The 27033-nt window shown below is 33.7% G+C and overlaps 1 protein-coding gene across 1 annotated transcript in view; it reads right to left on the reverse strand.

The window, feature by feature from the left end:
- Positions 1–4127: 4127 nt before the first annotated feature.
- Positions 4128–27033, reverse strand: part of LOC129233676 (protein timeless-like) — a gene marked incomplete at its 3' end in the record, with an annotated part of 97211 nt that continues 74305 nt past the window's right edge. The window contains exons 15-20 of the mRNA XM_054867656.1: positions 22548–22683; positions 19708–19820; positions 18378–18525; positions 15807–15875; positions 5367–5526; positions 4128–4172 (exon numbers count right to left, since the gene is read on the reverse strand). Coding sequence (XP_054723631.1) covers positions 4128–4172; positions 5367–5526; positions 15807–15875; positions 18378–18525; positions 19708–19820; positions 22548–22683 — 671 coding nt within the window. The remainder of the gene's footprint in view (positions 4173–5366; positions 5527–15806; positions 15876–18377; positions 18526–19707; positions 19821–22547; positions 22684–27033) is intronic.

Raw genomic sequence — 27033 nt, forward strand, 5'->3', positions numbered from 1 at the left:
TCTATGAACTTGGCGCGAAACTTTGAAAGCAGTGCAGTTTACCAGTAAACAGTAGTGCTGCTTGCTCTGGTTGAAATAGATGAAATAGGAAATATGTAACTTTGGATGCACATTTTTGAATACAATACTGTTGGATTTATTTCATCCTTTCCACGTACCGGAATGTAGAGGCAATTAAAAATATATATATATATATATAATATAAGTCTTAAGTGTCTGCTGAGTGAAAGTGAGTCAGCGATTTCCGCTTCCGACAACCTGCATGTGAAGAAAAAAGTTGGGCGCCTCATGGAATAAATTTTAAAGTTCGGAGGTAAGTACTTTTCTCAGATAAACAAATTTACATTTTATGCATTTGAGTTCATGCAGTTAAGGTTACTTAACTTTTCCTCCATTACACAAACAATTGTCAGTTTCCTTTCTGATATCATTGTCTGTAATTTGTAATTTCAGTATACTGCTTTAATATTTGAAACGGTTAACTTGCAACTTTTTATTTCTTTATTTTTTCAACTTTGCACACGCATTTATTCGCAATGGATTTTCCAAGTTGACAATATACATATGTCAAAATTTTCTGAAAATATACTTGTTGCTATCAGAAGCAACGTAACTTGGTGATGATATTCAGTTAATATGTACACAAGTTTGTTGAAATAGGCTTTTAATCTTATATTTTCGGTTTCGATTAAATTGTTTCATATGCTAGCATGTGTTATTTTGATCAAAAAACATTCCTTGATGAGCTTCCATAGTTCTGAGGTAGAAGATTAGATTTGAACGTCGGAGGTCGTGGATTCGATACTCAAACATTTCCCCCCAACTACGCCCCTGCAATGTTATTCAAACAAACTGGTTCTGTGCGTAAATTTAAAAAAAATATATGTTTTTTTTTCACTGTTGTCTTTAAGTTTTATGATATTTATGCACAAATTGTGGTTGAGTTAACGGTATTCATAATTTCTGGGCTTGCAAAAGATTACTTTTGAGCAGCGGATACACAACGTGTTTTTGCCAAATGCTCTATGCTTGTTTGTTTATGCTTAAAAAAGGCAAAATGTCTTGAACTACATATTTTTTGAACTCCTTGGGTTTTCTGTTAATAAGCTTTCAGGAACTCTGAAACTAACATAAATTAAATTAAGGAGCTGTCCATAAAGTATGTTGCATGTATGTAAGTTTGAACAAATCCCCCCCTCCTTGTTACATGTAACGCTGTTCAACCTGAGCATATTGTTATAAACAACGCGTGATGTCACACTTCTTGCTATCCCCTCCCTTCCACCTGTCACAAAACTGTCACAATGAATTCCTAAAAGAGCATACTCAGCAAATTGTTGATCTAAATTTAACATATATGAGGTTTTAAGTATTGAAGAAAGTTGCTAAAATGGTCATTCTATGAAAAGTTTTTGGAAAAAGGTTACTCTTTGTCATCAATTAATGCTTTTTAAAATAATTTTTCAAAAGCCTAAAATGATGAACTATTAAAGCCCCCCCCCCCACACACAAGAATCATTAGCAGCTGAAAAAGCTAAAAATGGAAAAATAGCCAAATTCCAAAAAAAAGGGGGGGGGGGGCTGCTTCGATATTGAATACATTTTTTTGATGTACAACATACAGTATTCATGATGTTGTATAATTCATTCTTTAATTAACGTTTTTCAAGTTGAATTCCTGTGTAATTTTTCGAGAGTGTCCACCGAAGGGGGGGGGGGGGTCGGAATCATAGTCTCATAGTAATGATAGCTTTTCAACGGCTATAGTTATAAATAACTGTGCCCTTGAAATTTTAAGGGAGATGGAGGAGATGTTTTTGGGGTATTTTTCTTGAAGTTTTCATAATTGAAGGGGGTAGGGCACCGTCTACTTTGAGGGATGGCACCCAAGCAATCATGTCTTTTTAAAGCACAAATTTGCTCAGCTAAGTTAACATTAATAATCTGGTATTATGTACTTTAATTTGATGTTATATCTTTGAAACATATTGCAGTCATGTTTCCCGTTTACTTAAGTAAAAATGTATATTTATTTTTTTAAATTTCATTTAATTCTTATTCAAATACAATGGTAAAATTATTTTTTGTTTTGATGTAATTATAAAATGAAAGTTCATTTATTTATTTGAATACTTCTTAAGACTTAATGTTTCAATACAATATACAAGTAGTTAAAATGCGATTAGTTTTTAAAAAAATTTCAAATGAAAAATAAAACTGTTTATTTATCGCTTCGTTTTAATATGATTGTAAAATAAAATCGTGTTTAGTTATTTGAATACTTTGTAAGACTTATAAATGTTTTTATGTAAAATACTATGACTTAAGCTCAGTGTATTTTTTAATGTAGATTATCGGTTCCTTTTTATGTTTTCAAATGAAAAAGTAGAACTTTTAATGCTACTAAAATAATAGAAGACAATAATAAATAAACCAAATAGTTTAATTAAACCAAAATACTAATCGAAGTGCTCACTTCCCAATATCATTGTGGATCGATGAACGATGATGTCATTTGCTAGTTGGATGACCTTCCTATCTCGAAGGCCTCGACTCAAGCCAATACCTATTCTTGACTTAGTTCAGAAAGTTTAGTTCGAGTTCTTGTTGCAAGACTCGGAAAGTTATAAGTTAGTACGTGCATATTGTATTCATTTGGTCTACTATTTATCACTTGTTTTACTTTTGCTTCAATTTTTCTTAACTATATATTTGAATATTGACATAGTTTTAAAAAGTTGTCTTTCATCTTCAATAACTACGTTTTACATTAACTTCATGAAAACTCTGCTAAATACTTAAGGATGAGGTATTGACTGAAGTATGTATGAAAGTTTGTATTGGCATGCTCACAAAACTTGAGAAATTTATTCAGACTAGAGAAAATTTCCTTACCACTAAAGACGGCATGTGAGCACGAAGTGCGAGCCGTATAAATTTTGGCATAAGCTATGGATTCCGCTTTCTCAATGTTCTGTCAATGTTCATTTTGGGCACATATGTATCAACATCAAGTCGGTATTGATAACAACGAATTTGATCTTGTGGCAGCTGTTCTGAAAATTGTTGTTTTATTGAGTATAGTTTGTTGAGTATAGCTTTTGTCGATCTTACCGTCGTGATGCAAAAATCTGCAGTTGTAGACAATTAGCAGCATCGTCTAATCACCGCATCGCTCCCACTTAGATGTCAAGTGATTCAAAGTATGCTCAATCAGTTTAAAAAACATTTTTCAAATTTTGACATTTATGCTCCTAATGTGCACCAATATTTCGATGAAGCATACCTATAGGTCGACATAAGAGATAGGCTACAATAGGGCTGCATATATTTTGATTATGAGGTAAGGCATTGCTCCTAGCATGTAACTCCTGGATGCAGTTTTGATGCGCTGGTATGTCAATTCTTTGGTGTACCAAAATATTAATAATTTCCAAACTTGGTCAAATCATTTTTACTATGATTTTTTTACCTTCTATTATTTTGTTTTACAACGTATTACAATTGAAAAGCCTTTCCGACAGTTCCAACTTATGATGCGCTCCAATCGAGATTTCCGTTGCATGCTGAAATTTTACTCCCCATGCTCAAAATAAGTAATTTCAAAAATACAAGCATCAAATAGTGAAGCAATAAAATGAAAAACTATGTTTCTTCCTTCTACTTAGTCGAAACTTTTCTCTTAATAAGTAATTTGTAACACAAGAATAAACTTGGGGACATAGAGGCATGAAGGCTAAAAATTCTATGTTAATTTTTAAACATACAATCTTAGGATGAGAAAATTAGCTCGCACTTAAGCTAGAAGAAAAAATGGGGGGGGGGGGGGGGATATCCTTAAAATTAGTAGAATTTTCTTCTCAACGGAATGCATTTTTTAGTTTTATTCTGAAAAAAAAAAAAAAAAAAAAGCTGATTGCAGCCCAGATTAAATTTTAAATGATTGAAAACTTTTGGAAACTACGTAGTGGATTCAATTAGTAAAAAACAAAGAAAATATTAAATGTGTGAACCAAGAAATTTATTTTCAGTAAATTGAAAATTTATTTGTTTTCACGTTCAATCAAGTATAAATGCATACAATAAACATATAAATAGTTGTAAATGTAATAAAAATAAAAACTTACTGGTTGAACAGCAAACTATACAGTCAGGAACTAGGTAATCAAATCCTAATAATACAAAACAAATCTTCAAATCAGGATAGTTTACTGCTTAAAAAATTCACACCTAATAATTATACAATGGAAAAAAAGGAGAAAAAAATCTTTCTACAGCAGTTTTGCTTTATTTCTTTTGAAGTATTTCTCAGAAAAAAAAATACTGCAATTTATACGGTACTAACAAATCTCTGTTACAATTTTTAAAAAGCCATTCGCAGTCCAAATTCAGCCCCGCATTTATCTGGAGAAAAGGATACTGCTTCTTACGATCCGAGACCAGTTTTGGCCACTTTCCAACATTAATACAGTCGAACCCTGTTTTAGTAAAAATTCCACTATCACAAAGACTCCTAAGATCCCTACTTATAATGACATAGGATCAAATTAATTTTGGTATGAAGAAATTTCCCTGCAACAAAACGGTTTCTCTGGACCATTCAACTTTGCTAAAACAGGATTGCACTGTATTGTAAAGTGCTAAGCAATAAACTTATTATAATTAAAAGTTCACTGATGGAATCATGCATTTCACTTGGCCTGGAAACAGTCTGGACCTGAATCGCTACAAAATCTGTCGGACGGACATAGAAGTAAAAAAAAAGCAAGCCAGCATTACTGTGACTACTGCGGAAGTCCTTTTTCGTATACGGTATGGTGAATTGAGTGAAAATATATTCCAGGACTTAATCGATCTAATGCTTCGCAGATGTGAAGCCACCATTAAAGCTATAGGATCAACAGCAAAATATTAAGTATGAATTATTTTTCAGATAACATTCATAAAATATTTATGAAAAACAACACACTCTAGTTGGCTTTTTTCATAGTCAGATTCAAAATTTTGCGGCATTTTAATATTGCATTGTTTCAAGCCCTGTATCTAAAGTAATGCAGTAAAATCATGACAGTTACTTTGCTGGCAGGTAGTTAGAATACATTTTATATAATTGCATCCACACACACACCACACACATATTGTACTACTTGATCTCTCACAGAACCAACAATAGCACAAAGCTGAAGATGGTTAATTCCCAGTACTGTGGTTAAAACCGAGGATCTCTAAATCAGATTTTAAAGAATTCACTCTTTTTTTTTTTTTTTTTTTTTGTAAATATAATAATTGTTTAAGGTTAATGAAACATTTAGACATTCAATTTCAATCATACAATCAATTTACTTAAATACGTATAAAATATTCACCTAGTTTAGCGTAGCATGTTTCTAATAGTATATCTTGAAGCCATATCAAGTGCTTACGTGATCCAGCCTGCACCAATGTTCGCAGAAGAGTTGGTATGTTTTCATCAAAATCAGGAACTTGAGTTAGTTCTTTCTCCTGATTCAGTTCATTGCACACCTTCTGAAATGCAAGTAATAAAATATAAGGCGAGTCAAATGTAGATTAGCATCATTTTAAAGGTAAAATTTCTTTCTGCAGAAGAAATAAGAAAAAACGTACTGTGAATAAATTAACTTAAAAACGAAAAATGTGTGGAGCCCGTTCATCAAACCAAAAGCAAAACTGCGAAGTCTTCAGTAAACGTGACACCAACCATCAGAGGCGGCGAGTAGGGCTTATAAATGCGGGGGCAAATTTGTTTTAGGAAGTTGAAGACTATTTTAGGCTTTCTTGAGTGACTAGGGGGGGGGGGGGGGGCTTCTGATTTTCTCTCGTGTAAAATGTTTTGGAATTGTAGTTTTAAATACGTCCTTTTAGTAATGTTTTGTCAACGTTTGAGAAACGAAAAGGAATTTCCAGGGTTGTTCCCATACATTTTTTTTAAAATAAAGTCTAATTACTAATAATAATAACAAAATCGAAGAAGTTTGGACTGTCTTTGGTAATGTAAGGGTAAGAAAGGCTCTTCCCAGGAAAAAAATCTTAAAATTATGTGTTAAAGAAGCAAATTAAAACCATCTTTAGCAAATTATGAGCAAAGGGTTTAAGGTTCGCTCCCTGAAATTTTGCAACCTTTACACGTTCTTTCAGACTTCTCTTTTATTAACTGAAGGAGGAACGAAAGAGTTCGGAGGTTCTCCTAGTTTTTTTTTTCTTTTTTCCACTGATGAAATCCTAAAAAACTCAGTTTTGAACATCCTTTGGGGACTTCAGAAAAAGATCTCGGGATTATTTTTTCTTTCTAAATTCGAGTCTTAAAAACGCAGTTTTACGCTATCTTGAGGGATTCTTTTCCTGATTTCCCCCCCCCCTAAAACTGGAGTCTTTATAATGCAAATTTAGGTCATCCTTGAATTTAAAGGAAGGAGGAATGCGCTCGGAGATTTTCTCCCGGAAATTTTTCAAAATTGATGCTTTAAAACTGAAATTTTAAACTATATTTGGTGACGTTCGGGTAATGTCACAATGTTTTGAAATTAAAATCTTAACGTTGAGGCAATCGTTGATGACGAAAAAAGTGCGGGGACGGTTGCCCCCCCCCCCCGAATAGCAGCCACTGCCAACCGTCGTCATCGTTTCACACCCCGGCAAGTGGCACAACTCAAAATTTGAAAAAAGCGGTACTGGTTTTCGATTCAAAATCTAAAATTTTATGCACTTTCATTGTACAAAACTAGCAAAAAGGTGGCTTACATACAGGTGCGTAGTGTTACATAAACAATATAATCAATAGTGGGATATCATTAAAATTTCATAGTGTAGATGTCGGAATTTCAAAGTGTTTCAACTGTGAGATAAGAGCTTAACTGATTGCTTAAATTGATTTGGTGTCTTATGTCAGATGAAAAAAACCCCGGGGCAAAAAAACACATCATGAAGAAAGATTGTTTTCTTATCGAATGGATGTGTTAACGTTTCCGTTTTTGTGATTCGAGCCATGTGAAGCTGTAAAAATCCCCTCGAGGAGTACACAGGTGCTTAAATGGGGACTAAGCAAAATACCTTCTTAATTGAATTAGGAAAGAGCAGGAAGTACACATAATAAATGTCTCGTTTTCAAATATTTTTTGCAGCTCATGATTGCGGCAATGTTCCCGGCGCCCAAAATGCTCGGCACCCAATGTTCCCGACGCCCAACTGCTCGGCGTCCAATGTTCCCGGCGTCCAATCTTCCTAGACCGACAGTAGGACATCTAATCCTAGGAATAACAGTAGGATATTATACTGTTGCTCTGAGGCGACGATATCTAGTTTGATATCATCATCGCTGTTCACAAGGAGAGGGTCACTGTTTGTCTAATGAGTGTGATGATGAATCCCCCATTCATAAATGGGTTAAATTTTCCTGTTTTGAAGGTTTTAAAGATTTGGTTTTCGCTCCCCTGCCCCCCTGGCTGGTGTCTAACCTCTAAAAAATATCTTGGACGTCTTCTTAAGTGCACTTTTATCAAGTGACTTGTTCTCTACTTTTTCATCTGTAAATGATAGAAAAATGGCAGTTGCTGTTCAGTCCCACACATTTCCTATTGAAGGAGTGGGAGACATAATTTCAAATTTTGGGGGGTCCAAAAAATCAAGTTGGCAAATGTTTTGTATTCTCCAAATTTAAGACATAACCTGTTATCTGGTCCAAAATTTGACCAAGGAGGTGCTACCATAAAGGAGGGGGGGGTAGAGGTTTTCTAAAGGTTTTTGATGAAGGAAAATGTATTCTCAAGGCTACTCTTAGAGATGGTGTTTGTAATGCGAACCCAAAAATATCTAGTCATTTACCTAAAAATGAAACTTTTGAGAATAATAACACTGAAAGTATAGATGTTTGGCACAGGAGGTTGGCTCATGTAGATACTAAGTGTATTAAGCAACCGGTGAATTACATAGTACTAGAGGCCTTCCTGTTTTAAAAAATAAGAATTTAGATTGTGAAGAATGTAAATTAAGTAAATTTAAGAGAGTATATATTAAGTCAATAGATAAAATTCGTTCAACCAAACCTTTGGAATTATTACATTGGCTATTTGGGGCCCAAGTAACATACCTGGGTAGAAAGGGTGAAAAGTATTTTCTCTCAGTGATTGATGATTTTTCACGAAGAAGTTCTTTGTATCCTATAGAGGAGAAAAGTCAAGTTGCAGAAATTCTGAAAAATCACATCAATAGAGCGGAGAGGTTCATGGAATAAAGTAAAAGCTGTAAGAACTGACAATGGGGGTGAATTCGTGAACGACAATTTAGATGGTTCCATTAGGAAGTTGGGCATCAAACATGAATTAACTAACAGTTATAGTCCTGAAATGAATGGTGTTGCCGAAGTATTTGACCGAACGGTCGTAAATGGTGCCAGTGTACTATTGATAGAAAGTGGATTGGATCAAAGTTTTTGGTCTGATGTCATGCTGCATTTTGTGTATACCAGGAACAGAGTCTGTCATAGTGGCTAAAAGAAAACTCCATTTGAACTTTATGGAGGCTCAACTCCGTCGGTAAGGCATTTGAAGCCATTTGGCGTAATTTCGTATGCAGGCATTCCCAAACAGAAAAGAAGAAAGTTAGATTTAAAGGCCCGCAAGGGCATATTAATGGGTTATGCTCTTCTTACCAAAGGATATCGCATATGGCTACCAGATGAGGACAAAATAATAAAAACAATAAATGTAAATTTTAGGTAAGGGAAATTTTTTAAGGATGAACATTTTAATTCACGCAGTAGAGCTGTGATGGGCAATTTTGAATTAATCCCAAGTCAGATTTTAATAGATGAGGAAAAAATAGAACCAAACCAAGTAAAAATTAATGTAACCCCTAATATTGAGACTGAGCAAGTTGACCCAAATAGTTCAAAAACGAATGATAATTATGATTCCTCCAGTGATGATAGTTCGTATAATTTAAGAGATGCTAAATTTTTTCGTAAAGTTTTAAGAGAAAAGATGGATCTCGAAATGACATATATTTTTATGAGGAAAACAGTTTTAAAAGATTGAGGTCACATCAAGATGTTAACAGATATTGCATGAAAAATGGTATAAAGTACAATCCAAATTTATTTGATTTTTCTGTTAAGAAAAAAGTACCAAACTTATACAAGAAGTTTTATCATTGCTTAAAAATCACTTTGATTTAAAAGTTTTAGGGAATACTAAAGAATTATTAGTTATAGAATTTGAAAATAAGAAAGACTGTTTAGTGCTACATTAAAAAGGACTTATGTTCATGAAATCTGAGAAATTTAAAGATTTCAAAAATTCCCCATTTCTTCCCTACCTATAAGCAAAGGTGTTGTATATTCCAAAACTAACTGTCCTAGTAATGACCAAGAGATAAAAGATATGGCAAATATTTCTTATAGAAATTTGTTGGGTTGCTTGTCATTTTTGGCTAATAGAACAAGGCCTGATATAAGTTATGCAGTAAACATCTTTAGTCAGTTCCAAAATAACCCCGGGTTTTTCTCATTGGGAAGGTTTACTTAAACTTCTAGGGTATGTTTCATACACTAAGGATTTGCAGTTAATTGCATACTTAAACGCCGATTTTCCTACTAACCGGGATGATAGGACATCAGTGGGGGGACAATTAATAATACTTGACGAATCACTTATTACTTGGCGTCCTTTTAAGGAGAAGAGCATTAATCTCTCCACTATGGAGGCAGAGTTCGTTGCCATGACGGAAGCCGTCAAAGAGCTAGTATTGTTCCACAGACTGTTAGATCAATGTAGTGTAATGAAAATTATAAATGAAAATGAAATTAAACCCATCCTGTTAGTTGATAACCAGACCGCTATAGAATTTGTAAAGTTACCCACAGAAAATTATCGCACTAAGCATATTAATGTTAAATTATTCTTTATCCGGGATTTGGTTTATAAAAATTTGTTTGTGATAAATCATGTTAGAAGTAAACACAATAAGTCTGACATTTTCACCAAGCCCTGATCTCGTGCTGAGCTGGTCAGATTCAATGAAAATATTTTTCTATAAAGTTTTTATGAAAAAGATTGGGGGAAGTCCTGTTGTAACCATTGTTGGTGTATAATTTTTTGTAAATCTAGTCAATTTTATTATGTTACATGAGGTTATATTTGTTACAGATAATATTTGTAGAACTTGTTGTCTCGCAGAATATTTTTTGTTATAGATTGTCTTCAATGATGTCAGTATTAATTGGTTTCTTCTGAACTGAATTTCTGAATTGTGGAACTTGAACTTATGAATTTGAACTTTCGATTGTGCTTTGCGGACAAAACTAATGAAAGACTGTGTTTTTGTGATCTGGATTTGAAAATGTTATCTGTTTAAAAAATTGTTCTATTTGTATTTTTACGTGTTTCAAAGATTGGGTTTTTAGGTAGTTTAGATTAAGTATGTTTTTGTTCATCAAGAACCTATATCTTTTAGGAATGTTTAGAAGTCTCGTAAGCCAACAAAAAGGGGGGGGGGGGAAGCATTGTTACTTAAAGTTGTTAAGTTTATTATGATTGCTTACTTGAAACATTATGCTTTAATAATATACAAGTTTACTAGTGTACTTTATTAAGTCAAATAGAAGGGTTTTTACTTACGGTTTTTTGAAGATATTTTCAATCACTTTTTGCTATCGCATTTAGGGGCGCATCTTCCTCCCCGCCTTAAATCTAGTAAGGACCCCCACCCAAATCAAGAGCCCCGCAAAAAAGTGAAAAATACCCTTCAAACCCCCCCTAAAAATTTCAATGGCACAGTTTGTGCCATGACCCCCCCCCCCCCTCCAGGTGGGCACCCCTGTGTTAATATATCAAAACTCAATCAGTAACAAAGAAAAAATAAAGAAATAGGAAAAATATCCCAAACGGTTTAAGTATTTATAATCAAATATGAATAAATATCCGAAATATAAAACATAACTTAGAATGCTTACTCTCAATGTGCAATTTTAAATTAGTGAACTCATGCTACAACGCGATTCGATTGACGCGAAATGATTACAATTGGCTCTCTGTTTAACGATGCTCTATTTAACGACATTCTCTATTTAACGACATTCTCTATTTAACGACGGCTTTTCACGGTCCTAGATGGTCCACTACAGTGTTAAAAGCATTCTATTTAAGGACGATTTTTTGTGGTCCCTTGAAAGTCGTTAAACAGAGAGCCAACTATATATATAGCGAGTTTTTCTCGAGTAACGAATTTTGGAGCTAAAGCGAATTCCTCACCCGCAACGCGAAATTTTTGGAATGGAATCGCGGGGCTTAAAAACCAATCTTTATTGGGTACTAAATATTAGTTTCGTGAGTGGACTTTCCCATAGCAACACTAAATGAGGAAAAGTTACCCACGCCATACCAGCCGAAACATCGCTTTGTTAACGTACAAAAACGCCACTCCGCGTCTTTTGCATTCTAAATGTGAAGTTGATGAAACATCATCTTCACATTTGATGATCACAAAAGCAGGTTGTTTATCGAAAGTTTGAAAATGGAAGGAAGAATATAAAGTTTCTGACAACTAAAGGAATGTAAAGATTTTCGATATGCTTAAACAACTAAAAAGTGCGTGGAATATAATTACTGTATCTACTGTACAGTATTACTGCAGTTCTGCATTTTATTATTGCTACATACTTTTGGTACCGGACTTGTTTCTTCATTTTATGTCATTCTCTCCGATTGATTTTGTTCATCCTAACAGTATTTTTATTCAGTAACACAGCTTTGTTTAAAATACAGTAAAATTTCAGTTCTCTATGCTTAATTTCGGTATAAATGAAGCTAAGAAATGGCTTAAAACAATTTGAGGGGTGTTTTCAACAGGGCAGTTCAATATCATCGTCTTCTCTAACATTTACAGTAGGTTCCATATTAGGTGGATATTAGGGTGTCCCAAGATATAATGGCGAAAAATAAATTTGTGAAATCGAATACGCATACCCTCCAAATTTTTTCCTTTTCACCCTCAGAAACATGAGAAAAAAGTTTTATTGCAATAAAATAACAGGAACCCGTGCCGACTTGAGGTAAAAGTTGGACCTGAAATCATGTACAGCGACTATAGCGGAAATATTGCTAACTGTATAATTCCTTACTACACGTGACATCAATTTATTTAAAGCAGATATTTACAACAATATTAAACTACAAGAAACATTACTGCACATATTTTTATTTCAACGTTTGCTTTTTGCAGTCAGGATAGAGCTTCTGGTGCTCTTGAACGCAACGTAACACAAATTGTTTTTGTTCCTCATCAGCTGTAAGCAAACCAAGCATCATTTTTACCGCTTTTTTAGCTGCATCGTTTACTGCTTTAAACATTGAGACAGTCTTTTTCACATCAAAGACTGAAATATTATTGACCATACCATAAAAGCTGGATGAATTTTTGTAGAGCAGCTTTTGAGATAATTGGGTCCTCATTTTCGTACACCTTTTCAAAAAGCACAACTCTTTGTTGGGTGCTTTGATTGTCAAAATGCATTGAAGGCATGGTTTCACGTATATTGTTACTACAAACAAGCAGACCTCAAACAATGTTTCATTTTCCTTCGTATCTAATTTTAGTTGTGAACTAAATAGTAATAGTTTTAAGGAGTAAATGGCTCAAGCCGTCCATCGAGCTTGGTGCATGGCTCCCGGTGGTCTTATTTTAAATTCATTTTCTGTATCTCCACCTAAAAATATGATAGGTAGTTCTATCAACCCTTGATAGTCATCCCTGACCGTTATATTAGTGAGTTTCAGCACGGTAAAAGTCAAGTAAATTTTTAAGTTAGGGTACAGTTAGGAACAACTCCGCAGCTTCTCCATAGCACTGTATTTTAGTGGGATAGATCAGTTCATATATATGATGGCGGCAAGCAAAGGAAAGCATTTCTCTATCAAATATTTGCTCAAGAATAGCGCAAGAACCACTTAAAGGACCTGTTTTGGAAGCTGTAGTATCACAACAAAGAGTTTTGAACTTTGTCTTCGAGATTCCAATCTAAAACTGCCTTTCAAACAGCCTGTATTTGTTCTTTTCCTGTAGAATTATCCAGTTTAGACTTAGCAATGAGTTGTTTGTCACATTCTTATGAAATAACTATAGATAAGCGATATTCTTTTGATTATTGAGCACTCAAAGCAGGCAACAGTTTCATATCCCAAGGTAAATTCACTACATGTGGTACCTCGTACTAAAAACCAATTTTTATTCTTTCCTCGTGCTCCTTCCGCTTTTCGGTTCGAATTCTTTGAATTGAAGATACCTATGGGAAATTCATCAATGTTACACTCAAGTGCGTCAATAGTAGCTTCAAGAATCAACACATAATCTCGTATACTTGGACACCTGTCCAATGCAGCAACTGACTTTGGAGTAATAAAATCGCTCCTCATTACATATTTACTTGTTCCAGGTTCTGACAATTCTTGTTCCAGGTTCTGGAATACTTGTTCAAGGTACTGAAATACTTGTTCCAGGTTCTGATATACTTCTTCCAGGTTCTAATATACTTGTTCCAGGTTCTGATAAACTTGTTCCAGGTACTGCTTTATATGTTTCAGGGAAATCTTCTGAATTAATATTTTCACTAAAGCTCGAAGAGGCATTTTCTTGCACAGGTTCATACAATTCCGAAGATGTTGAAGCGAAATCGTATTTCATGCGCCTGTTTCCTTCTTTGACAGCTCAAAATCGAGCCCTTTCCTCTTTGTCGGCCAGTTTTTTTATCCACTCCACCTAAAGTGACCACGTCGGCCGGGCTCTCTTTGGAGTTGCAAGAAAATCCCGTCTTCCTCTATTTTGATTAACCGAAGTGCATCAGCATGTGCAATATTGAAAAAATTGTTTAAATTACTCTCAAATTCATGTTGGCTTTGCCAGAATACTTCTTGCAGTTTTTTTGGATTTTTTTTGTAAGTTTCTCCAAATTTGATACAGCTTTTTAAGTTTATTCACACAGTTTGGCAACGATTTGGTGGGAATGAGTGCCTTTTCCCAAAAGATGATGCATTCCCCAATAGCGAGATTTGCACTTTCACTGATGGTTAAATTTACTTCTCGAATGTTATAAAACAAAACAAACAGAACTTGTCCGTTAGAGGGAAGTTTCAAACCCGTAATTCGGTGTTTTACGACTCTTATTAAAAATATCTCTTTTTTCGAACTTCGCAATTCTAGTGCCATGTTTCGTTCCCTATGGATCGACTATTCTGCACTCGCTGACCGCAATGTATTCGTACTGACACGTTTGACGGTTTGCAAATTGCCACGGAAAAGTCCCCCCCCCCCAACATATGTTTTTTTCTGCTTTCATTTGTTTTCTGTGCACTATTTACAGCTGTTTTGAGATTCGCAAAGTATCGCGTCGCGAGCGTTTGCTTGCTTATGAATACACGTGCTATTTGCACATTTTGGCCTTTAAGCTCAAGTCGGCACGGGTTACCGTGCTTCAAATTGCATGAAACTTTTTTTACAACGGTTTTGATGTAAAAGGAAAAAAATAAGAGGGTATGCGTTTAAAAAAAACGACTTTAATTTTTTTGGGACACCCTAGTGGATATCGGTACAAATAATCTCAATTGACGTCCAAAATGATTTTCCACAGGACATTTTCTGCTGTCGAAAAACACAAACGCGGTACTGAAGTGCCAGTTATCGCTTATTGTTTTCTTTCTAAGCCATGCTCTATTCTAGGCGAAGATTGGGGAAATGTGAAAATGTCGATGCCAAACAAAGTAATGGCGTCTAGAACATATGGCGTTAAAATATTCTGTCTGAGGTCAGCTAGTATTCTTCAGAGTCTTACGAATCTCATTTGTGTAAGTTTTACTCTCGTAAGACTTGCACCAGTCAGGTTTATTTGAAACCTCGGCTCCTTTTCCTTTTTTTTTTAAACTTCATTAAAAAGTAGTTTCCAGAAATCGCAGCAAACTATTTTTTTTTTTTTGTATCGAACTACTAGCTACTCTACTTTTTTTTTAAAGTAGTGAGCTACATTACAAATTACTAAAAAATTTAGTTACTACAGTAGCGTCGCTACTTGTAGCGCGCTACTTCCAACCACTGGTTGGGGGCATTTTTGCTGTGTAGCAAACGATCGCCACCTTTAACCAATCAGGTTTGCACACGTACGTTGATGCACACATTTAAGATCGCTGGCTTGTAGGCGAAATTAGCCTTGGATGGCTGTCTTGGGTAGTGTTATAGGATCTCAGTCATGCAGTATTAGTGCTGAGTATTAGTTTTTGGCTGCTGGTTCAGCTATGTCAGTGGTGATGGATTCGTAGAGGTGATTTGGTTCGTGGTTTTAAGTTTCTCAGGTTGTTTTTGACTTGCTTGTTAGAAAATAGTTATGTTGTTTACCCTAAGGTCCAGTCATTTCTCGTGTTCTTTACCTGTTTTTAACTTGATATCCACTTTTAGCCTTCAACAAATGGCTTTATTACTTTTAAAGAGATTTATGTGTTGTTTTTAACAATCTACATGCATTTAGATAGTATCTATTTCTGAATAATTCGTTAGGTATGCTATCAACGTCACATATCGGCTTTCCTCGTCTGGAAGGTAGTGGAACAGTCTGTTGTTGGTTAACTCAGTTGTATATGTTTTGTATGAACAGTCACTATAAAAATGTCGTAAATTAAAAAGCGCATCTGAATAATGTTTTTTTTTTTTTTTAATTTAAATCCATTGCATCGCTTCTCAATTGAAACTATAAGCTCAGAAAAAAAAACTCTTAACTTTCATATTAGTTTTAACCATCGTAACAGACTTACCATTGTTTCTTCAAACTTCTTGCGCTTTTCAGACGTTATAATCCCTTTAAATTGCAGTTTTGAAAGAATCTAAAACGAGATTTTAAAAAATGTAGAGCAACTGTTTTCAGAACCAAAAATTTATACGCACAAAAAAAAGAAAAAAATCTGTGATGCATTATTTTTTATACTCACACAGTGAAGTTTTAAAAATATATTTAAATTAAAGCTTATGAAATATGGTAGATTCCATGCTTTCACTGGTTCTTTTAATACTTTACTATTACTTTAATTATTAATATCTAAAAACCAAGAAAGAACTTCCTCTGGCATTAATTGATCATTCAGATCGTAGTCAAAAGGGATTATGGCAAGTTATAAAGTTATATGAAATACTCAAAATTTATTTTCGCACAAAAACATGACATTTTTAGTTCAAAATACATTGAAACTTAGGTTTGCACGAGCACCGTAACTTATATCTGGCATTAACGCACGGCTCAACCGCAAGGTACAAGAAGCATGCGATAAATGCTGTTATGTATTTTTTCATGCAAATTTACGTTTTTTTTATAGATGTTTTCATTACTTTTTTAAAAGTAAATTTGAAAGCGCTGAGTTGTATACAGAAATAATTACACGTCCTCAATTTTTCATACATTTTAAAGTATGATTGCTATTATGAAGCTCCAGTAAATTTTTTTTTTTTACTGGAAAACTGATCACGACTGGTCTAAATACTATCAAATTCGGTAGCAGTGTACAGGAAGTAATTAAACTTTATTTTTCGCAAAAAGAAAGGAGGAAATACTTAAAAACCTATCGCCAGCGGGGAACATCGTTGCGCGCAATATTGGCAAACGAAATATGTCTTGAAAAATAGACATCCAGGTCCCAAGAATTGAACATACCCAGTGACTTCGGTGGTACCGACAGATGCAAAATTCCAAAATGTACGTAGGTTTCCTTCTAATATGCGAAGTATTTATGTGTTGAGAACGCATTAACAAGATTAAACTTAATTTCAGATATTGGTAATCCTCATTGAACACGTTTAAGAAACTATTAAAACAGTTTTAAACAATTGTGTTTTTTTTCTTATATTTCGTTTTCAAATATTACATACAGTACCATTCCCCGCCGCACAGTGGGGCGAAAACGCCAAAAAGCGCTTAAAAGTGTTTTTAAACCTCTCTCGCTTGTTTGTTTACGCAGGCATGTTATAATGGATTTTTCTCGATTTGCTTGAGCACAGGGTTCCAAAGTTCGCAGGTTTACGCAGCTAATTCTATTTCAGGGTCTTTCTACAGACCATTTATGACTAATTAATATTCATTTCTAAGAGGACATAAGAGGACATTTTTTATAGAGTGTTTTGAAAAAAATAACCTTGAATTCCGAAGTTTTTGGTGCTGATCAAAACCGATTTTTGGTTTGAGAATTCGATTACTCATTTTTTCGTCCTATTACTATCGTTGGACACGAGAGAAATTAAATATACCCGCCTTCAATAGGAAAAAAAAATACAGACTGCTTAAAAGCAATTTTTGTAAATTCCCGCACTCATGGTTCTTCAACTTTCTAAAGGCTCCCTTCAGTTTTGCAGTGAACGAAGGGCTCTAAAATTCCAGTTCTGATTGCGTAAAAGGTAGGCCTGTGCAAATTTATTAATCCTCAATTGGTTTAAGATAGGAAAAAACCCCCATTTAAAGCGCTTTTTGGCGTTTTCGCCCCACTGTGCGCCGTTAGTAAATTTTTGAATTTGTGTGTTCATTTTGTTACTTTTTCCTTAGTTAAATCTCACAAATTCCTAAAGGTTTTCTAGGCCTCATTTATAACTGAAACTTCAACTATAAAGACCCTGTACACACAGACAGACACATACACATGCTTCAAGCACTTCAATTAAATATTATTGGTAATTACGTAAGAATTACGACTAGGGTTTTATTGAAATTTATATATTTTTACAAACTTCAACAATCTTACCAACCATACCAAGTTAGCCACAGGAACTCAAAGCCGAAATCTAAAAAAAGTGCATACAAAAACTTGATTGATTGAATAAATTGATTTTTTCAGCATTAGAAATTAAATAATCTTTAAATTTTGTTTAACTGCTTCAATTCTAGGTCGCCCACATATGCCTTATTAATTAAAGTCTTTTAAATTAGCTGGACTCAAAAGAATTAAAATATAAAAAAAAAAAATCATCTGTAAATTTATCTGATTTTTTTTTTCTTTTTTTTGATTTAGAGTTACAATTTATATTGAAAGATAGAACGGTTAACGTTAGACAATTTTTATGTGCAAGGTTAATAAGTTAACAGTTATAATTACGTATTTAAGAATAGGAGTTAATCACGACTGGATACATCTAGAAATATAACAAAGTATGAATTAATTGCGAGTAAGATCTGGCGAATGGGCTTCTAACAGCAACTTAATTTATTCCAAAAAGAAAAGTAACTTATATAGCAGATCATCACATAAGCATAATATTTTTAATTTAAAAAATAAATATCATCATCAACTGCCGAATATTGGGAAAATTGAAAGGAAAAATATCACAAAGCAGTAGTTGGTACTTGCATCTTGCTTTGAGATTGAAGTATGCTCCGAAATCCTAGAAACAGGATCTTTATCTTGCTCAAATTGCAGGAACCACCAAAGCAGTTCATCATCATCTTCGTTTAATAAGTCGTCACTGTCATCACAACTAGAACTGCTTGATGATTCACTTAAGACATCAAAAGAATAAAATCTCATTACAAATTCTTTATATAATATAATACTAATTATTATATAATGCTGACACAATTGTGGACAGTAAGAATTTGGGAAAAAACCTCTAACACAAGAAATGCTTTTAATGCAATAAAATTTATTTAAATCTTCAAACTTGGTATTCTTGTGGAGTCATAAGTTTACAAGAAAGTTAGTCTTAAATAAGAAAGTGTACTATATTTTTTATTCATAGAAATAAATCCCATGTTGAAGTATTTTTGTTACTAGGCGAAACACGATCAATTCATTCTTTAGAATCATTTCCCCGGCTTTGAGGCCGGTGGAAGGATCAGACCTGATCTTTGGACAGTCGTCAAGTAGATAATTATACTGAGGAAACGGTTGCTTCAAAGTCGCCATCATAAAATAGGTTGTTGTTTGATTGTCATGTGACACTCCGTCACTCCAGCGAATGTCGATGGAGTGGAAAAGCTATTCATCGCTTTTTTTGGTGAGAAATGTTTTGTATCAAATTGATATGTTTTTTGCAGCTCTACAAATTTCGAGAATCGCTGACGTAGGACATTTTAATATTATGACCATTCATTCAAAACGGGAACAATACTTAAAAAAAGTATAATAAAGACAGAAAGCGACTTTAGGCATGATTCCACTGCAATTTAATCACTAATACATTATTGAGTGGAGGAAAGAGAGGGCAAAAACACCCTGAGCGCGATTTAAGAGACTTTGAGAGGATTGAATGGCAAATTTTTTCGTGAACCAGTCCTATATTCGGGACTTTTTCGCTACTTTCATGACCGATTCCCAATTTCCTGACTTTTTCGGGATTTTCGTGACCGGTAGAAACCTTGATAAATTATATGACATTAGTACGTGAAGAAAAACTCAGCAAAACAGAACTAATTCTGCGTTTACTAGCGTTTCCATGTTTTTAGATTATGGCTACTAGCATTGTGTGATACGGTCAGAAAACAGAGTAAATTTTCAAAACAAATATTAATGACGAAAACTTCTAGCATTAAGTTTTTATTGAGAGACATTTTAACCACAAATTTAACTAAATTGATGAAAAATTAGTAAGAAAACTATCTCATTTCTAAATTTATAAATGGAGGCGACGTGTTTGAGGAGGCAAAGCAAAAATACTTAACCAGTTCCTAATTTTCAATACCTTGGTTCGCGTTCTTCAGTATTTCCAGGTTCATCAATAGTTTCCCCAACCATTAGTCTCTTCTTTTGCAAAGCAAATTTGTTCAATATGTATATAATCAAGTCTTCCTGATACTGAAACAAGAGAAAGTACAGAAAATGAAAAGAATATAGAAGGCAAAAGAGTTTTCTGGACATCACTTTTAATAGTTACAACACATAAATAAAAATAATTACAATTTATCGATGTTCCTCTCCAATGCATGACAACTTTAAGCATGGTATACAGGGTGCGATTGAAAAGTAACCGAACTTTTGCTGGAACAACAGCTTTATTGAACTGTTCGCCAGATGAACTTAATATTCTTCGAAATACATTCCTTGGCTCCGATACACAGGCGGTAGCGGTCCTTTCACTATTCAAAGCATTTTTTGCAACGTGTCGTCCGGGATGGCATTTAGATTGCTGGTTACACTTTTTGAAAGTCCACTATCGACGGGAAATGCCTTCCCTTCAGGTTCCTTTTGATGAGCAGGAACAAATAGAAGTCTGGGGGAGACATGTCTGGGCTGTACGGGGTTGGGGGAAGCACGCCAATGCCATGATAGGTCAAAACCTTAGGAACCAGTTTCGCGCACACCTTGCGCAGGATCAATTCCTCTCTCACAATTTTTTGAGCGCTGTAGTAAGTTAGATTCAATTCTTCACTCATCTCCCGGATGGTTGTCCGATGGTCGGTGTTCAAGAATTCACGAACCCTATTGACTTTTTGGTCAGTTTTTGACGTTGAAGGCCTCCCTGCACGTTGTTCGTCTTCGGCGACCTCCCGGCCGTCTTTGAACGCCTTGTGCCATTAATAAATATGTGTCCGGGACAGAACATCATTTCCGAAGGCTTCTTAAAGCAGGTTCGGAGTCTAGGTAAAGGTCTTTTTCACTTCAACACAAAGCTTGGTTGCGTAACGTTGAACAAAACTTGCGCAAATCAATCGTTTGTTGCATTTTCACCACCACTCAGAAAACGTAACCGACTGCAAAAGACTGCAAAGAGCAAGGTCAGACGCACATTTTCTGCCAACATGCTTTTTTTTTTTTTGACGCCTGGAAGCCGCGCGGCGGCAAAAGTTCTGTGACTTTGCAATCGCACCCTGTAAGTGTCTTCAGCGCTTTCATAAACCACGAAGGAAAGCTACAAAGAATAATTTCTTTCTCTATTAGCCTTTTTAAGTCTTTAAAATAGTCTTTACTCTTTTTTCAGTAGTTCCTACTTTAAAAATTGCTAAAATCTTTCCTTATTTTTTGAATATGAGATTATGTGTAGCAAATAATGCGCAAGTTAAAGTAAAGTATCATTTGGATAATAATCTTTGAGGAGAAAATCTATAGCGCTTTGACTATATCCTATATCTTTAAATTTAGTTTCCGTTAAAAATATTCCAGTAATGGCATACATTGCAAAATTTACACAAATAAGGATACATATCAGCGCAAATAGTAAAGGATTTTTGATCTGATACTGATTTTTCAATGTATTAAATTCATACCGCATTTGATAAACATCTCGCAGTTTTTCTGTTTGGATTTTTTTTAGATGCAATCTCTGAAGGAAGTTGACGATCTTTTTTAAAATTTGTAGATTAATGTTGCAGAAACCAGGTTAGGTTACAGTGTGACAAAAATGTTAGCCTAAAAACCGTCAAATATTCTTTAGGATTAAACTGATTTTGATACAGAAACGTTTCTCTCATCAATTTGTTTTAATGATGATAGATGATTTTAATGGCTCTCAGTTCTCGGCACACACGCACTCGAAAGTTAAAGCCCTTGTATCAACTGGACCCGGTCTCTCCTACTTTTTATCAGGAGATTGAAGAAAAAGAACGAATATTTGAAAATAATTTCAATACAAATAAAATAGAGTTTGTGAGTTTGTTTGCGTGTAGGTCGCGTTTTCTTTGGTCAGGTTCTGATACAACAGTTTTCTGAAATTTCGAATTTATTCTTTTTTCATCCCAATTTCAAACCAAAAAGTTGCTTAAAAGCACTCTTTCTATACGCAGAAGTAATTGTATCACTTCGAATTTGGCACTATTAGAAAGCCGTAAAAAATACCCCTGACGTATATTTTCAAATCGGCGCAGAAAATCGAAGGGCCTAAATTAACTAGGAGAAGAGATGAAGTACTTTTAAGTAGCCTTGATTTTCATCAACTTTTAAGTAGTTAGCTTTTGTCGGATGTTTTTTTTTTCATCCATAAGCTCATTTCTTTTGCATTGAAAAAGGCATTCCTTGTAACACCGAAACACGTGTCTGCAGTAATCTGCAATTTGTGCTTTTTGACATTGTCATTTCTGACTTTACTTTTCATAACAAAGGTATTTATTTATCTTACTTTTAAGTAGGTTAAACTTAATTTTTAAAAAATGGCATAGCATTTTTTTTCCTTCATCGTCTGCGTTAAGTTTTCTTTAAACCTGATGAAAAAATCAAGATAAATTAAGAACTTAAAACTGTGCCTATTAACCCCGATTACATATTAAAAAACTAAGAGAACTGGATATATGAGTGTTTTCTTTTTTTTTTTTTGAAAACAGCAAAAACAAAAAAGAGCTTTTGTCCTTACAAAATTATTGCGTTTTTGTAATTATCAAATTATAGTGTGTTCTTAGCAACATTTTTAGCTTCCTTACTCAGCCCTTTTGCAGTTTGAAAATATATCTTAAACTTAGTAATAAATATATTATACAGTTCAAAAAAATTTTTTTTTTCTGTTTTAGCTTCTACATAATCAGTTTAAATTTTCTGATCCCAGAGTAACATTAAACGCTTCAGTAATTCTTAGTAATTTTGAAAATAACTCACGTGGTCCAACTCTACATCATTCTGGAGAAGATCGGAAAATGACTTTAATATTGAAGGATCAAGTAGTAAATGAGAAGAATTAACATCCCCTGCTATGTGGTGAAACATGGTAAATATGCATTCATTCACCATTGAACTATTAAAAAAAGGAAAAAAAAACTATACATACATATTTATGCAAAGGATCATATATTATTTAAATTTTCACAGTAGGTTTCAATTGACAAAGAAAAACAAAATGCAATCAAAATATTTACAGTTTAGCTTAAAACTATGCACGAAATTGGGTCGTTAATAGAAACATAAAACAAAGTTAGATAATACACATACGAGGGAACGTCAGTTCATGTACCTTCCATTTATGCATATTAATTATAAAAATTGGAAATCGCCCATCAAGTTATGACGGGTGAAAATTCTTTCTACGTTTGTACAAAGCAATTGCCTGTTCGATGATATTTTGGTAGTTGAAATTTTAACCCTAACTCCAGTGGATTAACCCTAAATTCCAGTAGATAGCGTTCATTGTTGACCACTTCTTCGTTTCTTCATTCTCTTAAAATTAAGTTACTGGATCCCGTTCAGATTTGTAAAATAAAGCATTTCCCCTGCATGTCAAACATTACCAAAAAATATTATCAAATTATCATGCTGTGGCGCGAGTTTCATTCTTGATGATGTCAGCGTTACTAATATAGTGTTACTATTAAATATATGAGGACTGCAGCTGAACACAAGTATGTATTGTAAATAAAATCTGATAAATGTCGACATTCACCGGTGAATTTCGACATTCACATAACAAAGACGCCTGTGAAGAACCTAATATTTTCAGTGAATCACCGATAAAAGACAGCACTCTCCAATTTCGGTCCTTTACAGCTGCGGAACAAAAGTTTGCAAGTAAACTCAAAATTGTTGAATTTGTTTTCATCATAACTTAATGAAATTTAATTAAAAAAAAACTTTTTTTAAAATAAAGATGAATAATTGATAAATAGTTAATTTAATTTATAAGTGTCCAATATCAACGTTTTATCTTTACAAACAAAAGTATAAACTTAAATGCAAAAAAAACCCCTGGAATATAGTAAAATTTTGCTCACGTAAGTCCATTTAAAGCCATGTCATGAACCAATGTTGCCATTAGTAATTGTTACTTGCTTCATTCTTTAAAATCAATGACAAACAATAAAAATCCCAAAAACTAAAAATTCTTATGCATGAAATTCTAAACTCTTGGTTTTCGCTTCCTTAATACATTTTATTGCTGGAATAGAAAAAAAATATCACCATTAGACATTGCTTACTTTTATTTAAAATTATGTAAAACGATAAAATACGACTTGATACAAAGAAAGCAACTTTATTTTCCTGCACAAAAGCCATTTTAACAGACATTAAATAAAACAAAGTTACCAAAAAAAAAAAAATCATCTTGAACTTCGGAGGAGGTACCGGGATGCATATAAACAACCTCTGCCAGAGACTGGCAGAGACCACGTTAAAATTTGAAGACTGCTGATTGGCTATCACGTAAAAACGTCATCTATCTCCTTTATAGCTTGTTTTGCATGCTCTAATTATTGTTTCATTTCACAACAAGATTTTCTAGATGTTGTTCGAAAGGGGAACAAATTAAGAACATTCAGACCTGAATTCAGAATTTCTGAAGAACGAAATCTGCTCACATTTCTTTGGATGGGGAAAAAACATGGCCGACGCATTTAGGTCGAATGGCCAATCAATAGTACCAAAATTATTACAAAGTCTCTAGCCGAGTAAAGGTTATTTATATGCTACCGAGGTTGCTGAATGATCTAGCAGTTCTGCAGCTCATTTTTAGCTTCAAAAATTTAAAAATTCAGTTAGAACATGCTCTAGCGTTTGACACTATGCTTGAAGTACATCTTCAATCTTGCTCTTTTATTTTCGAATGCCGACCTCACCTCCCCCCCCCCCCATAAGGAAATGGATCTTCTGTTCACGTTTTAACGCTACTTGTAACATACGTAAGAAGCAATTTGGCGTTGGGTTCTTTTAACACAGCCGAAGGCCATAATTTACACCACTTGTCGTTCTGCACGAGCTAAACTTCACGGAATTTCAAAATCACGAATTTCAATGTAAGAAACTCAGTATTTAATAACTAAACAGAATATGATGCATGAATTTAGAAACCCTAAACCAGTCTAGTCTGGTCATAAAGGTAGATAATAAATAAGTTTTCCTTGAACAATGAAAAAAAAAGGAAAATATGGGAACGTTTGTGGAGAAAATAGAAGTTCGCTAATTTTTTTGTGTTAATTCCTATTTTCTCATTTGAAATGATTTTTAAGAATCGAAAATATTAACAACTAATGACAAGATTTTGTAAAAATTACTTTAAAAAAAAAAAAAAAAAAAAACTCCGCATTAATAGGAAGAAAACCAGAAATTAAGAATTTCATAAGTAATTTTTTTTATTTGAACTGATATTTTCATTGTTTGCGATTGATTTTGAAAAATAAAGCAACTAATGGCAAAATTGATTATGTTATGTTTTTAATTGAACTGATTCGAGCAATATTTACTGCAATCCACATTTTTTTTATCCATAATGTTAAAGGAAGACATTTTTGAAATAACATTAATTGTTTTATTTTATCTTTGTGCTATATTGAGTCAGAGTTTTCTTTAAAATTATTCACATCTATTTTAACACAGTGAAATCAAATTTAGTTAAGTTCTGATTAAAACAAAATAATACAAAAAAAAAAAAAGTACATAATTTTGTCCAGCAGTGTAAATAATTTCCAGAATTTAAGAGTTGTAAGTTTTATTACAGAAAGTACTGCACAAAGTTATACGGTTGGTATAATTTTCTCACTTTAGATGCAACAGTTGAATAACTTTGCTAGCACAATAGTGTTGAATCTGCTGTGGAAAAACTTTTATGTTTTTTAAAATGACAACAGTATTAGCCAAGCAGTTTGGTGTATATATACCCAGTGAATTCATGTTGAAGTGCTTCTGTTAGTTCTGTTATGATTTTAATTTATGTTCGTTCATTTAGTTCATAATTTTTCTTCAATAAAATGTTTTAAGTTAATTGGTTTCATGTATCTGTTATAACCGCGTGGCAGAAGAGAGTTAGAAGTTGTTTCGCGACATCATTTTTGGTGCATCGGGCCGCGAAGTCGTGAAAGGTGGAAATTGTGAGAGTTGTGTTTGAAGTTGCTTGTGGAAGTTGTTGGAAATTTTGTGGCACGTGCAAAGGTTGTGAGTGGTTTTTCATTTCTATTTTGACTGAAGTTTGTGTTATTTCTACTGTGTTGTTGTGAACTGTACTGTTGTTGAATAGTATGAAATTTGGCTCGTGAATTGAGAATTATAGAAATTGTGCTTTTATATACGTTAGTTGGTAATTGAAGTAAATAAGGATTGAAATGGCAGATATTGAAAAGTTAAAAGTTAAAAGAGCAGCTATTAGAATGACGACAACTAAACTAATTAAAAAAATAGATGACTTTTTGGTGAAGATTGAAACTTGCAGCGAGGATAATGATACTAAGTCGAGTATTTTGAAAGAGTTTCATGAGCAATTACTTGAGAAAGAAAGTCTGAAATTTGTGAATTTGGATATTGAAGCGTATTTACCGCTAGATGAAATTGAAAAGGATTGTACTACTTCCGAAGAATATTCGGAAAATATAGTACTTTGGAAGCAACGAATAAAAAATAAAATAGAACTTTTAGAGACTAAAACTAACAATTCCAGTTCAGTTAATTCCTCAGAATTAAATGTTCAGAATGTTAGGACTGTAAAATTGCCTCGATTAAACATTAAAACTTACTATGGGGATCCAGTGGGATATTTGGAGTTTATGAATCAGTTTAATAATGCAATTGATAAAAATACAAATTTAAGCAAAATTGACAAGTTTAATTATTTAAAGACATTTTTGGGAGGTGCTGCAGCGAATTGCATTAAAGGTTTTACTTTATCAGAAGAAAATTACGATTCGGCTATTGAATTACTAAAAAAGCGTTTTGGTAATACACATACTTTGATTCAGTTACACATGAATAATTTATTGAAAATTCCTGCTGTGTATAATTCAAGGGATTTAAATAGGTTGCGAAATTTTTTTGAGAAAGTGGAAGTTCAAATTAGGAATTTGAAAAGTTTAGGCATTGAAATAGATTCATACTGTAATTTGTTAACACCAATCATACTTGATCGTGTTCCTAGAGATCTTGTTTTGGAATTCAATAGAAAATATTCGGAAGGGTATAAATTTCAGGACGTTCTTACTTTCTTAGAAAGTGAAATTCAATCGCGTGAACGTGCATTACTTGTGCAATTAAGGTCGGAATCGTTTAAATCTGGTTCAGAAAATTCGGATAAGAATGATTGTAAAAATGGGTCAAGTAACAGTAAGAGTTATAAAAACTATGCTGCAACAGCAAACTATGTGGCTAGTACAAAAAAGCATTGTGTATT

This window comes from Uloborus diversus, unplaced genomic scaffold (assembly GCF_026930045.1).
Source record: "Uloborus diversus isolate 005 unplaced genomic scaffold, Udiv.v.3.1 scaffold_614, whole genome shotgun sequence".
Taxonomy (NCBI): domain Eukaryota; kingdom Metazoa; phylum Arthropoda; class Arachnida; order Araneae; family Uloboridae; genus Uloborus; species Uloborus diversus.